The sequence below is a fragment of the Pelodiscus sinensis genome, chromosome 3 (genome assembly GCF_052426305.1).
Source record: "Pelodiscus sinensis isolate ZL-2025 chromosome 3, ASM5242630v1, whole genome shotgun sequence".
NCBI classification, from domain to species: domain Eukaryota; kingdom Metazoa; phylum Chordata; order Testudines; family Trionychidae; genus Pelodiscus; species Pelodiscus sinensis.
The window spans coordinates 128,701,403-128,717,416 of NC_143054.1; the positions used below are offsets into that span (position 1 = coordinate 128,701,403).

At 40.9% G+C, this 16,014-nt stretch overlaps 1 protein-coding gene across 4 annotated transcripts in view; it reads right to left on the reverse strand.

Annotated features, from left to right (window-relative positions):
* Positions 1–16,014, reverse strand: part of ARID4B (AT-rich interaction domain 4B) — a 150,913-nt gene that overhangs the window by 90,426 nt on the left and 44,473 nt on the right. For all 4 annotated transcript variants that reach the window (XM_075924772.2, XM_075924771.2, XM_075924770.2 and 1 more), the window contains exons 4-6: positions 8,870–8,935; positions 5,935–6,025; positions 2,819–2,898 (exon numbers count right to left, since the gene is read on the reverse strand). In XM_075924772.2, coding sequence (XP_075780887.2) covers positions 2,819–2,898; positions 5,935–6,025; positions 8,870–8,935 — 237 coding nt within the window. The remainder of the gene's footprint in view (positions 1–2,818; positions 2,899–5,934; positions 6,026–8,869; positions 8,936–16,014) is intronic.

Genomic DNA, 16,014 nt, shown 5'->3' on the forward strand with positions numbered 1-16,014 from the left:
ACAGTGTTGGATACAGCACAAAGAGCCAAGAGAAAAAAGTTGTTGGGGGGAGAAGGGGGGGGGGGGGAGAGCCCCAGATGCCATGTTTGATGGAGCAGCAACAACAACAACAAAAAACCTCCGGTTTGTCTTTTTGGCCACATCAGGCTCCTATCGACTAGCACCATCTTGCTAGCACCATGCTTTGCCGCGCAGGATGGCTACCCTGCCCCGGTGAGCATAGTGGGCCATTTCTAGGGGTGTAGGGGCAGCTTTGCGAGCTGCCCTTTAAGGGGGGGAAGAGCCACGTGCAGTTTGCGAGCCGCGGGTTGGCCACCCCTGTCCTAATTTTCCTTTCCAGCTTTTTAAGTTCCCCTCACTCCAGTAGGAATGTAAGCGAGTAGTCGAGTATACTATTCACAGATAATCCTAGGCTTATTAGTTAATCTTCTTTACTACTTGCATTTCCTGCCCCCATTGCTGCCTCTGTATCAGCAAGAGGGGGAGCAGAAGCCGGTGCTGGGGGGAGCTGGCTTAAGAGCTGGTACCCCCCAGCACTGGGTCTGCAGTGCTGCCTGCCCTCGCCCTGCTGCTGCTGCAGCAATGTGTGGGGAGGGGAGGCCAGGGGAGGCTGCCGAGAAGCAGATTCTGCCTGTGGTGGGCATAGGCATGCCATGGATAGAGGCTGCTCTGCCTCCCATGGAGCAGCCTCTGTCCGCAAGGAGCTGGGACCACCCTCCATGGACAGAGGCTGCTCTGTGGGAGGTAGAGCAACCACTGTCAATGCGGTGCTCGGGGACACATCCCAGAGAGGGACTGCTTCCAACCAGTGCTACTGCATCTGTATCAGGCAGCCAGTCCATGAGGGGAGCTGGTTTTTAAATACACAGGCAGAAGTGCAGCGTGGTAGGGGGCTCCCCGGGAGTGGGGCCAGATTGCACTGGCTGCCACCCTTACCCCCAGGGAATACAGAATAGTTGACTAACCACAAAGATTTCATGTGGTTACTCTACTATTCAATTAACCTATAGCTAACATCCCTATACTCCAGCCAACATTTGTCTACAGCTTGGAATAACAGACTGTGCACTTGCAGCAGGCTGTTTCTGTGTGCCTTCTTGCCAGCCTATTAGCTGCTTCTGGCCACTCACACTACCCTCATCTTTTTCTATGTTCCCTTTTCTCTCTCTCTCTTTCTAGCCTTGACAAAAAAAGCTATGTCACTAAGTCTGAGGTGAAGTAAACCTCTTGTTTCTGAATATTCCTTGATATGCCTCTTATCTAGGCCATTATTACAGCATTCCTGACTGGTTTCTTTAACCCCCTTTGATTTAACTCCATAACAAATAACTCATCAGCTACATTCTAAGTACACACAAAGGCATGAAACATTTTAATAAAAAACAAGACATATTTCCCTCAGTTACAATTTTGTTCAGAGTTGCAAATATTTCAGAATTACGAACAACCTCCATTCCCAAGAAATTTGTAATTCACGTTCTACTGTAGTTTAGACACAGTCTAAATGCTGAAGAAAGAGGTGTAATTTTAATTTCCAAGTAACTGTAAAGGAATATGCATCATGAACTAATTAGTGGAAACACAGACTAAACACCCCAATGACTGCAAGTTAATGGGAAATCAGTGATTTTTGGCTAAACACCAAGTGCCCAGATACCTGAAAAAGGACTGGCAAAATGAAAAGTAAGAGTGGTTACCTTAAAATTAGGTTTTTGCAAATAAGATACAATAATCTCAACTGACGGACTTTCTTGTTCAGACAGCAGAAAGTAGATTAATCTATATAATAATGTTGGCCAAAAATTTTCAAATCTGGATTACTAAAGTTAGGCTCCTAACCAATATATATATAAAATCAACCCCATCTTCAGAAGCACTGAACACCTGCAAAGCACAAAAATTCAACAACTGCAAAGATGCTCCTCATCTTTGAAAACTAGACCACTTATAGTTAAATCCCTATTTATGTGCTTAGGAGCTTAATGTTAGGCACACGCTATGAATATAGCACAAAAAGAATTTTCCTTCTGAGCAGAACACTTTCTCAAACAGCTCTTTGATAAGTTAACATGCTCATGTATATTGGTCCATCTGCTTGTCTATCTGTTCAGACAGACTTGTGTAATAATCAAAAATAAAAGTCTGACTTCACACTGTAATTGTTTAGAAAACTGTTGCAAGCATTTGTATAATTTAGAAGTAATTAGTCTGTAGGCTATAAAGCAAACAAATATGAAGAGATTTTTTATTTCTGGAGGGGCAAACCTTTCCTCAGAGTAACAGGTGACAAGAGGCTATTATCTACCTAAAACAACAGCACACTCATATATCTGAGATTTCAAATTTATTAGCTAGTATAACACTTACAAATTAAACATTAGGAATTTGCATCAGCTCCCATTAAAATATAATTATGTGAGAAGATACAAATAATAAATTGTGTCATGCATTGCACTGCCCTTTTTTTCAATCAATGCTTATAGATAAATCTAATAAAAATATTTATAGTAAAAATAATTTAACTCATCAAGCAATATCACTATTGAGCCCCATTACACCAAAAATAAATATAAAGTGTCAATTTTGATGGGCAGCTTTTAGTTTGGAGAAGTTACACTCAAATCTTATTTATAGCTGTAAAGCAATGAGCTAGACTTTGTGGATTACCACTTTAGCAGTTTCAATAGAGTTAACCTTTGAAAATCTGAGGCACTAATTTTATTGATGAAATTGGGATGAAAGGTATTTTTTTTTATTTTTTTTTAAATATAAAGAGTCATGGAATTAAGATGTGTTCATTGGGACACCAATTACTTACCTCACTTTCAGCAAAATGTCTTTCTCCTTTCAGGCAAAGAGAAGAGCGTCTAAGAGTCTTCTCATCCCCATCATCAAATACTGTCACCATGGGGAAAAAAGGGAGATTATTGGTTAATAAACTGAAAAAAAACCAACGTAACCTGGCCTCTATTTTCCTACTATAGAAATATCGTTGGCTCAGCTGCCTGAATATTCTTCCTGTTTGAAATCTAGTATTCTCTGTGACAGGCCACTGAGAACCATCCTTTCTGTATTTGACACCTCCACCCCAGTTTCATCACTAAGAGGGAGCACCAAATTAAATGGTGAACTGTACTTTTTTTTATAGTTCTAGGAATATTTCAGGGAACTAGGGGATTGAGATCAATTATTATTCTAAGGAACTTTAGTAGCTGAACTATATCCCCCAAACCTGCAACATATTTGTGTTTTCTTTCTTGACTAAAGTTGATAGCAGCAGGTCTCCTAACATAGCTAGAGACAGTAAGCACTGCTGAACTTTCTTATATAATCAGGTCCTTTTATCCAGATAGATCTGCCCTCTCCAAACTGCAAGGTGATTACAACAGGAGTAGTTAATGCCTAAACAGGAGAAAACTGTCTGCAGTATGACCAGAACTTGGTAGGTACCTGCAACATGTACCCTGGACAGTTAGACTCTGTATACTGTACTGTCTGTAGACTAATTTGTTTATCTCCTCCCCAACCCTTGGCTGAGAGCATCCTCATAACAGAGAACAACTTCCTTTTCTTTTCTCAAGCCATGTAACAACATGAAATCCCCATAAGAGGAATGTCTTATCTGGCCAAAAATCTTGTGTGATGTGTAGAAAGCAGATGCTAGCTCTGCCACAGGTGCATATTCTTCTCCTTCACCTCAAGTAAAAACCTTAAAAATATACCAGCAAGGCAGGCTTCCCTGTTTTCTATTAGAAAGATGTACAATAGTGTATTGCATTAAAAAAAAAAACCTTGTACTGAAACGGAAAATTTCAAAGAAAACCAAGACGTCAAGATTTCAGGAGAAGTCACTGAAATCCAAATCAGCTATTCCAAGATCTTAGAGAAAGAATAAACTTGCCCATCAGGCTTTTTCCTGAAGATGTAGAACTCTATGCAAAAGCTCTGGACACCAAGTAAGCCCGGTGCCTGTACATACACAAATAATGTTACAAAGACAGAAGTGCATGACTTAGTCCTTGACCATAGATCAATAATATGGCTTTAACTATACATTGGTTAGGGATATAATAGTATAGCTGGTTAACTGATTAACCGATAAGCCAAAGCTTATTGGTTAATACTACCAACTACACACATCCCTCCCTTCCCCCTTCCCCCTCTTTTTAACTTAAAAAAAACTGCAATCGGAGAGTCAGTCGGTCTCCCCCAATTTTGCTGTATTATGGACTGCAGAGAGGAGGGGACAAGACTCTTAATAGCAATAATAACTAATAATACATTAATTGGTGCTATTTATCCCATATTTTGGGTTGTGTTAAGGAGAGCTTTTATTCCTGAGACCTGAAAAACTGGTTTTGAATCACTCTGTTCTTCTACCTTTCATAGACTGGTTGACGTGCCATGGAAACAGCATTGAAAAGCCAGGCCCATCTGAACTGGACATATGGAAAACAAGTTTTGCTAGAGCACTTGGAATAAGTCTTCAGAAAAATGTTTTAGAAATTGATCATGTAATGGAAAAAACTAAAGGACAAGTCAATACTGTTGAGTGCATGTTTACAGGAGCTATGATAATTTCCTCAAGTAAAGGTAAAGGTAAAAGAAAAAGTTAAGTACTACCACCTGTTATTGCAGTTGTTGTAACACTTAAATCACCATGAGTTATTTCTAACTACTGTCAAAAGCAAGTACAATACAACATATTAGATATTCTAGTGTATACATTAACAGTTCTCAAACAAGGACCTACTGTACCACATCTAAACCAAAACTATTTGGTCTATCACCTTCATAATTTTTCAGGGTAGTTATATTGGATTCTTATTTTGATTAAACCAACTTACACATGTACCACAGTTTGAAAAATGCTTTTCTAGACTAATAAAACCACATGAATCTCTTTAAATATGAGATAACTCAACTTTGAACATCTTTGACTACTGGTCTAGTGTTTACCTATTTACAGTTTTTGTTGTTGTAATTTTCTATATGGTGCCAATCCTACAAAGGACATGCTTAGCTTTTACATAGTTCCATCGACTTCAAATATACACCTGCAGTACATAAAGTATGAGGTTAAGTCTGTCCATATGCTAGTATCAAATCTAGGGATGTAAGCGTCTAGTCTCTCAACTAGTCGTTCCCTCTGCCCCTTACTGCTTCTATCAGAGGCAGTAAGAGCGGGGAGTAGGACCTGGTGCTGGGGTGAGCCAGCTTAAAAGCCTGTTCCCCTCAGCACCATCTCCACTGGGGTTGTTGGGCCTGGGCGCAAGCCCAGAATCAGCTGATCAGCCAATAAGCTCTTAATACATTTTAAAAGGCTAAAGCTCAGCAGGGGAGATTCAGCGTGAACTGGGATAGCTGATTCCTGGCTCACACTGGGTCCCCACAGCTCTGCATCAGCCTTTTAAATGAATTAAGAGCCAGCAGTCTCTTAAACTATTTAAAAGGCTAAAACACAGAAGGAGGGACCCAGTGCAAGCAGGGACAGCTGATTCCCAGCTCATGCAGGGTCGCCTCCGCTGTGCACCTGCCTTTTTAAATGTATTAAGAGCTGACAGGATCTTAATACATTTAAAACGGAGAGCCACAGCAGGGTTACCTCTGGGCACAGGAGCTAATTCTGCTGCGACTCTCTGCTTATTGACTAGTCGATGGAAAATCCATCAACTAGTCAATTAAACTAAATTTAACATCCCTAATCAAATCATCTCAATGAAAGCATACAGCACAAGGAACATTGTTAAACAACTGCTTCTTCAGATACAATGCCTTGTTTTTATTAAATACTTCTCAGTGAGAATATTTTCATAACCAAAGGTAATTTCCTAAATTTAAAGTAAATCAAGTGTCATTAATCTTTGGACAAGTGGTAAAAATTTTCCAAGGTGTACTTTCCAGTTGGAGGAGAGAGTTATCCACTTCTCTTACCTACAGTATACCAACTTGCATCTGTTAATTTGTTGATGACTGCTTCCTGGTAAGTTCCATCTGGATTCTTTACTTCTACAACAGATCCTACCTAAAATAATATAAAAGCAACTTAATTCATCTTAATTAGTACTGTAAAAAGCATTTTAAATCAACAAATCTTAATCAGGATAATAAAAATACTTTGCTTAGAAGAGGTGCAACATTGTGTTCCTCAGGTGCACTGAATTTTTACAGTTCTACACAGTTAAATATAGTTTACCTTTGCTCAAATTACATCTGTACATTTGTTAATTATTTTTCCAAACCAATCCAGATAACTCAATATGGTTTATTCTTTGCTGCCAGCATGTGAGGAATAAGAACTGATTTGAGTGATATCATTCTCTTGTAATAACAGCTCACCATTTAAAATCATCCACCTGAGTTTCAGTCACTGTTGTTTTTGAAAAAAGCAACACCTTACTTTCAGGCCAAAAAGCCTATCAGGTATGCATTGTCTACTCACAATTCCTTCATCTCCAGAAGAAAGGAAATATGAAGATTAAAACACCAAGAGCAATATAAACCTATTCTCCTCACTACACTTTGCAAAAGACAAATCATGTCAACCATTTTTGCTTTGCACCTTCTTTCAATACTGTTTCTCTACTAATGCCTTCTGTCTACTTTTATTTTTCCCTTTTCTATCCTATCTGCTTCTGTGTCAGGGAGGGATGTGTAGGCCTTATGTGGTAAGGAAAGCAGTAGTTTTCCTTTCTTCATACAAGCTACAGTTAATTGGAAAATCTGAGCCAGTAGGATCTTAAAAAAAAAAAAAGAAGCTGTCACTACTAAAGGCTTCCAGAGGAAGATTATCGGAATTGGTATGTGAAACCTAAAGTCCCTATAAACTGGCTCATACTGAAATATTAAAGCTGAAAGAACATGACTAATAGATATTTTATGTTTTGACACATTCTTGTACTTCAACTTTTGCAAGTGGTCATAGCTGTACCTCGTACAAAAGTCCCATCCCTATTAGGGATGTCAAATTTAGATTAATTTACTAATAGAATAGTCAATGGGATTTCCATTGACTATTTGATTAGTCTATAAAGGCGCACTCGCCTTAGAACTGGAGGAAGAGCCCTCCTGGGTTCTTGCTACAATTCAAAAGCAGAAGCCCCGCAGGGAGCATGGGACTTCCTTTTGAAATGTACAACTGCCCCACTGGGCTCTTCTACATTTCAAAAGTAGAATCCCGGGGCCTGAACCTTTGAAATGTACAGAGCCCCAGTGGGGCTCTTCTACATTTCAAAACCAGAATACAGCAGAAGTGGCACAAGTGGAGACTGATTCTGTCCCTGCTTGCGCTGTTTCCCGTGGAGACAGTGCTGGAGGGGACGACGACCAGCTTTTAAGCCTGCTCCCACCAGCACCAGCTCCTGCTCCTCCCCCTTGCTGCCTCTCTCTGATAAAGGCAGCAAGGGAGAGGGGAGTGATTAGTCACATGACTAGTCAACTATCCGATACGTTTCTGCTTATCAGATAGTTGACTAGTCTCTTACATCTCTAATCACTACAACGTAAATTAATTCTTCCACTATTACAGAAGTAACTTCCAGTAACAACTGAGTAAACTGAGTAAAACAGTCAACAAGATCTATTTCTTTCAATTCCTTGCCTGCAGCGTGGAAGCACTCAGCATGTCTTGTTGCACTGTTCCATTTTTAAAAATTCAACTGACCAATGTGTCATGTTCACCTAGAATTATGGATCTGGGTCCTCTTGCAAAGCTGTTGACTAATATATGATCATTTGTAAACCATTTGATTATTTTGTTTCTGCATCATCTTTAGCCAGGAAACTAGCTAATTTCCTGACATGCAGCCACTGAATGGTATCTGAGACTTTTTCAATGTTTAAAAACATTCAATTTTTGTGACATGTCAATTCTCAATTATGGCTCAGTGTATGTGTTCAAAGGTTCAGCAACATTGGGGCATAAGCATATTAATCTTAATTCTTGCCAAACTAATAGGACTCACCCATCTTAAAAACTGTGATTAAACTTTACTTATTTTTATAATCAAGAGCATTTAGGGCTGAACTAAACAAAGTTGATACAGGTACTTATATCTGTAAGGACAGATTTAAACTAGTGCAAATGCCAGTGAATACTAAAAATTAGTTTATCATCGATTTATCAGTTTAGCATTTCTTGATCTAGCATAAAGTTAAATCAACATAAACAAGGGTTAATTTTTTTAAGAGTGTCCACACAGGCATTTGCACCAGTTTAACAAAAAAAGTCTCATAAGATAGACCAGTGCAGATTTGTTTGGATAATCTTTTGTAAAGCATGAAGTGGTAAACTAATAGGTGTGGCTCTAAGATTTTCCAGGGAAACAGGGACATTTCTTATGTCCTTTAGGAGCCCACATAAAAAAGGAAAATGGGTATGTGATTTGACAATTACTCCACTGATGGTAGGAAGGCACCAGCACTTCTGTAAGATTAAGAACTATAATTGAGGAACGAGATTTGTTTTCTCCCCTTCTGGCAGAATAGAAACTAGGCTATAACTACTTTATATTCAGGGTGATAGTCAGTTTCTCGTTAACCATCTCCCTTTACTAAGCAGGGAATCTGCTAAATAAATGACCTTTACACCTCGCCACTCTAACCAGGCAGTGCTGGGTTTTGCTCTTTAAAGCAGCAATGGAACAGACTTATGTCATGGCAGAACTCGTATTTCCAGACCAGCCACAGATTTCCATATCATAACCTATACATTTAAAAACTCTAAATTCTAATCCCTACAGAAAGACTTCTATCTGGTTAACTGGTATCTCCAAAAAGGAAAATATTTATGCCTATTTAAGGTTATACTATCAACAAATTTAGATAACAAATTACTTGGAATTCTACTGAAATACAAAAAATGTATTACCTTTAATGGGCCCTTTATGTGGTCATCCTGGACTTCCACTGTTGAGGAATCATGTCTAAATGTTACCTAGAAAATATAATTCAACTAACAATCACTTGATACAGTGGAACAGCATAAATACATGAAAGCATAAGTACTCCTTTTTCTCTTTCTCATCTTATGTTCAACCAATGTCCCATAACTGTTCAATTAGCTGAAACTCTGTCACTCAGATATTTGTGTTACAAGATAACTTCAAACACTCCCAAGAAGTTATTTTGAAAGTGATCTTAATGCAGAGAAACAATGTTTAAAAAACAACAACTTTGCATAAAGATTTTAACTGATACAATTTTAAATGGTTGATCAGTCAAATAAGAGAATAAAATCATATTGAGACCCAAAACAGTCCTTAAAAACAATGGTTCTAGTTAAATGTATAACTTAAAAACAAAACAGCTTCAGATTGTGCGCCCCTGGCCTCAGTCTGTGGTTCTACAATCTCACTTTTTTGCCCTTTCCCCGTTGTTGAATGAAAGACACATGTAAAACAGAGGAAACTGTGCGGGGAAGTGGTAAAAGTGCCTATAGACAATATGTCAAAATGTGCAAAAATGAAGAAGCTGAACTGAATTCTCTAGCCTCTCAGTTGATGATCTGAAGTGTACTTGTAACAATAGGTCAAATTTCAGATGTGTCTTAATTTGTCATTGTCCCTTTCAAGACAAATACAAAAGCAGAGTTCTTGGAGGACTGTTGGGTGTAAGGCAACAATGCTTCATTATATGCATGCATTCATACTTGTCCAGGAGAAAAAGTCTTAGGCTATGTCTACACTGGCAAGGTTTGGCAACGAAAGTGCTGCCACCATGAAAGGGTTGCCAAAAGTGAAAACCGTTCAAATAGTTTTTTCTGACTCCCATTATCGACATTTCATGGCCATATTGCTAGCTCTGTTGACAGATAGAGCAAAGCAACATGGATAAGCATTCCATAGTGCAGTGCTGTGGGAAGGCAGAGCTGATCCCTGCACTTCAGGTGATTCCCTCATAGCTGTGTGAGATTTCTGAGCTAAGGAATGTCAAAGCAGCACAGCAGTCTCTCCAGCCCTCCCCCTGTGGTAGCAGTCTGTTGGCTGCTGCGTTCCTAACAGAGCAGAACAAGAGCATTCCAATTATTTGTTCTTTATTTGTTCCTCAAACAGATCAATTCAGCTGTCAGATACTTCCTAGAGCTTAGAAAGGGAGAGCTTTTACACGTGCCTATAGAACAGCAAAGATCACAAAACACTGAGTACAGCTATCAGGACACGTATTGTGGGATACTGGTGGAAGCCAATTCTTTAACAAAATACAAAGCAGAATCCACATTGGATCTTTGTCCACAAAAAGTCTCTCACAGGGCTGGAAGTTTTTTGTCACCAAAACTGGGTATTTTTCCTGACAAAAGTCGCATTGCAGGGTAAACATGGGTAAGCTAGAGTTAATTTTATAAGCGGGGAACTAGGGAATCACGAGTAGTGCAGTTTTCTTAACTGCAAACACTTACATTTAAATAAACTTTAGAAGCACAGAAATGTATAATTCAGGTAAATCAAACTATTTTGCATTCTGACTCTTCCCACTGAGTGTCACTGAAGTGGTACATTTATACTAAGCACTCCTCTGTATTCATACCATAATACTACTATTATAATCTTTGTACAAGATATGCTTTGAGGTATCATTCAAAAATTAGTAACTCTCTGATCATTAGAATTCTTGCATAACATATGTATGCTGTAAGTATTAAGAGGTATGAACACATGGTAGAATTATGACTAAAGTGTGTTTTAAACCAGGCATGCCAGGACGAGTTGGTAAACAGGTCCGCACTAAACAAAGAAATGTGTTTTTTCCACTTGGGAATTACTTCCCAAGTACTTTGAAAGACCACAAAAATGTACTTACATATTGCCTGAGCAGACCCATCAAGCTAACAAGAGATGGAAGCAAACCTAACAAATGGGGAGGAGACAGTCTATACCCAGCTGAAGAGAGATGCTTGGTCTCGGTTTTAACCCAGAATATTATCACGCCCCTTCAAAAAAGTCAATGAACTTTGGAAGATAAGCAAAGACCAAAGCCATCTTTATCATCCATCACTAGAGAGACACAAGGGAACAGAACTTGTATGAACTGAGAAAGATGGGTCTTTCAACCAAAGGTGGTATGAAGTCACTGGAACTGAATAGAGGTGAGAAACCTGGTTAGGTGAAGATCTTTTCAAATAGAAAGGCAAGGGAAGTCAGTCCCTTGTGGTTTTGTGGAAGACTGGTGAGAGAAGCTATGTGCACAAAGCCTGTACACCTTGCTAGAATAAAGTTTTAGACTTTTAGGTGCATGTTCTAATTGGGAATAGGGCATTGTAACCCTTTCTAACTTTATACCTTTTATTTGGAATCACTTCACTTATGTCCTGTTATTAAATTTTATTTTTACTACACACCAACTCAGTGCACTATTTAAATGAAGAGGTGTTATTTATCCCCAATTAAGTTAACGAGCAGCGATATGCTCTTGTGTTTTCAGAGAAATAATATGGTTTATTTGTTCCTTTAAACCAGGGCTACTTAACCCATTTGTTTGCAGTCTTTGTTGCAGTTTGGGTTTACATGGGGCTCAACACGCAGCCCGCAGGCGGGAGCCAAAACCAAAAAAGGAGTCAATATAATGGTTGTCTGTTGATATGCATTTTAGTAGTTAAATTCCTGGACTGTCATTGCTCAGTAAAAGTACCGTCATATGGGTGGAAGTTGGGTAAATATTGCATTTTAATAATATCAGCAGAACTGCTTTAAATATGTGTTGTATATTCTTGCTTTAATCTTTATACAGGCAGTCCCCGGGTTACATGGATCCGACTTACATCGGATCCCTACTTACAAACGGGGTAAGGCAACCCCGCACTAGCTGCTTCCCCTCAGCAGACCAGGGAGACGTGAAGCTAGCGTGTGTCCCTCCCCCCCCCCCCAGCAGACCAGGGAGGCTACCAGACATAGGAAAATGAAGCGGCGATTTAAATAATCGCCGCTTCATTTAAATTTACATGGCTGCCGCGCTGAGCCGACAAACAGCTGATCAGCTGTTTGTCGGCTCAGCGCGATAGTCTGGACGCGCGGGTGTCGACATCAAAGGTATTTGTCAACCACCCAGGTATGCCTCCTGGGATGAGGTTTACCTGGGCGGTCGACAAATACCTTTGATGTCGACACCCACGTGTCCAGACTATCGTGCTGAGCCGACAAACAGCTGATCAGCTGTTTGTTGGCTCAGCGCGGCAGCCATATAAATTTAAATGAAGCGGCGATTATTTAAATCGCCGCTTCATTTTCCTATGTCTGGTAGCCTAATCTACATGCCTCTGGCGACAGAGGCATGTAGTCTAGACGTAGCCTACATGGGACCACAGGAAACTTGGCCACTCCCATGAAAAATAGACATCCAGCTAACTAAAATCATTCTGGCTGACAGATATTTCTGGATAAGAGAGTTCTGGATTACAGAGATTCAACCTGTACCGGGGATAGGGTGAAGGGAGAACTGTTATATTAGCTGGGTTAAATTAAGTTCATGCCCATCGTTATCTACGGGGGGCAGGAAATGAGCCAACATCTCCGTTCCAAAAACCTCTGCTTCCTGAACCATGAAATTTTCTGCCTCCTACACATTTTAGAAGTTCAAACTGTTCAAAATCTCATCTGTCTCCCATTGCAATTTCTGTAATACAACTGTACTGTTAAAAACCTTTAATACCTGTAAGACTTGGGGGAAGTGTAAAACTAAGACATTCCAAAAATGACTTCTCTATCACTAACAGGAAATAATGAACTGATTATTTGCTTTAATATTTAATTCAGTTTACTGAGTTAAGTGGAAGGTAATGAAGAAATCATGGTTCTTTGCTGAAGAACTTGAAGTGGGTTAAATTCTTGTGGCTTTTATATACGATTTTTTTTATACAAAACAGTATAACTACCTCTAGAAATACACCAGTCAATTACATGGAGTGGAAGTGAGGAGCGGCTAAAGCTACTTATAATATACTGTGAACATCACTTCTAGTCCTGAGAAGCCTGTTGCTACCTTCCTACATGAATTATGTAAAACAGATTATGCTGATGACATTTAAATAGAACCTGCAAGCTAAAATTCATGTTATAAAGATAATTTTGATTTCTTTGGAAGGAAGATGGAATTGCTTAAAATGAAGATGACTCCCTTATGTGTAATATGAGACTGGAGCTACAAACAACTGGGGGTAGAGAAATATCCAGCAAGCAAGTTATCAAAACATTCAGAAGGAGTCAGTAGGTGGTGAAAAATTCCCATATGGACAGTGTCAGCTGGAAATCTTGAAAAATCAAGACCATGCCAAAAAAAGTTGAGTAACTTTTAGGGAAAACTAAGGGGTCACTGTTAGATTAAAGAACTTTTTAAATTCCTTATTTGTTAAACATTTCAACTTAAAATAGACTTAGGAACTTTACTGTTTTTACTTTAGTGTACTTGAACTTCTTGTTATTAAAGTAGAACTTAGAAGCCCAAATAAGAACTGGAACACTATTGTACAAGACTGCATGAATGGGTAGTGAAGAGACAGTGACTGCCCCTAGGAGCTTACAATTAAAGGTAAGTTAATATAGGTCAGACCTCCCAGTCCAGCACCCTCAGGATCTGACCTGACCAGTCCCAGATGAGGAATTTTGCCAGACCAGCAGAGGTCATTTCTGGACCCCAGCCACCAGCTCTCCTGTCTTGACCACCCACTTCCTGCTGGCGCTGCCGCCCTGCCACGCCATTGGGCAGCCATTGCTGCTGAAGCTCTGTGACCTGCTACCACGCTGAGGTTCTGGGTCCTGCTGGGCAGACACACATGCTGTGGTGGGGCTCCAGGCCCCGCAGGCCAGCCGAGCGCGCCACACTGGAGCTTCGGGTCCCGCAGAGCAGCCACGCACTGCAGCTCCCAGCTCCTCTGGACAGCTTCACACCGGGTCTCCCAACCCCGCTAAGCAGCCCTGCTGCCACGCACTGGGCAGTCCCCCACCATTTTCTCGCTGCGGGCAGCCCACTGCCCTGCTGGCCCCACAGAGATCCATGCCGCTGGCCTTCCACCAGAACTCTCTGGTCCTGCAATATCCATGCCAGACCATGGATGTTGCCAGAACAGAGAATCCCAGTTAAGAGAGTTTCAACCTATACATCTATTTATAGTAAGTTTCTAGTCTATTTCACTTTACAGTTTTTATGCTTTAGCACAGCGTAGTAGTGCAGCTGTAGGCAGCGAAAACTGTATAAAGCTACCATTCAATGAAAATGCTACTTAGTGTTAGTAGCTATTTCTCAAGGAATACTGGAAATCTTGCAGAAACTATAAGCTTGTATTTTTGTTTTACACTTAACACAATTTCTGTACTTAATTATATTTAATAGTTTTAAACTCAATGATGTTGGTAAAGAAAAAACTCATCAAATGCTATTTAAAAATAAGATTACTAGAATAAAAAATATAAGAAGCCTTTAAGTAAGTTAAAAAAAACCCAACTGAGTCTAAAAAGTGATCTGTAACTATCATTCCATTATATGTTAATCATAAAAAACTAATGAGAGGAGTTCAGTCCTTCCCACAGGAAATAAAGGCAATGGTAGCTCAGGGAGTCAGGGCAATACTTGCCCTCATACGTGCTGTAGATCTTTTTAACCACAAGATCACTTTTTCAATTAAAGTGCAATGTAAGATCTACCTCAAACCCAAATACCCTTTCCCCACTTCCTTCCCACCCTTTCTTTGAGGCCCTGCCCCTGCTCCACCCTTCTCTGAGGCCTCACGCTGCTCACTCCATCTCCCTTTCTCCCCCATCCTCACTCACTTTCACCAGGCTGGGGTAAAGGGTTGGGGTGCAGGTTCTGGTCTTGGGCCAAAGAGTTTGGAGTGTGGGAGGAGCTCTGGGCTTAGCACAGGGTGTGGGATTGGGGTCAAGGAGGCGGGGTTCAGGGTGCAAGCTCTGGGAAGGAGCTTGGGTGCAGAGGAACTCATGTCTGGGGCAGGAAGTTGGGTGTAGGAGGTTCAGGGATGGGACAGGGGTTCAGGAAGCAGGCTCTGGCTGGGCACCATTTAACTGAGATGGCTTCTAGGTGGTGGAGCAGTGGGCTTAAGTCAGGATTACTCCTGCCCTGGCCCTGCACCGCTCCTGAAAGCAGGTGGCATGTACAGCAATGGCTCCATGTGCTGCCCCTCATCTATAGGCACTGAGTCCACAGCTTCTACTGGCTACAGTTCCCCATTACTGATCAATGGGAGCTGCAGGAGTGGTGTCTGCAGGCAAGGACAGTATGTGGACAGCAGGTGCTCTGCCTCTCTCAAGGGCTGCAGGTGCAAGCAGTAAAAGAAGTAACAACAACCCCCCCACGTGTGTTGGGTCGGGAGATGAGTGAAGGACAGGGTTTGAGTTTGTGAGAATGACAGACACACACAGTGCGTGAGAGTAACAGAGATTTGCATTGCCAGGCTCCCTCCACCCCTTCACTCTGGGTGTGTCTAGACTACAGGGTTTTGTCGACAAAAGTCCACTTTTGTCGACAAAACTATACTTGCGTCCACACTGCCTTTGAGATATGTCGACATAACGTCGACAAAACTCAGCAGTTTTGTCGACGTATGTAAACCTCATTCTACGAGGAATAACGCCTTTTGTCGACAGAGTTCTGTCAATAGAAGGCATTATTGCATCTACACTGTCCTTTGCGTCCACACTGTTATGTCGACAAAGCGGCTTGCTTTGTCGACAGAACTGGATGTAGTCTAGACGCTCTACGTCGACATAAGTTTTGTCAACAGATTCTGTTGACAAAACTTATGTCGACGTAAGCCTGTAGTCTAGACATACCCTCTGTGTGGAGATAGGGTACATAAGTGGAGGAAGGGGGGATACCCTGACATCAGTGCCTCCCCTCTTCTCCCTCCCACATCCTGCACAGCAAGCAAGAGGCTCCCGGGGGGACAGGTCTGAGGCAGAGGGCAGGAACAGCTGACAGTGAGTTGAGGGGCAATTGAAATGCCAGTACTTGATAGCTTCCTGGCCAAACCAGTCAGGATCACCTGTCAGGGGCTCCAAGATCTATTGGTAG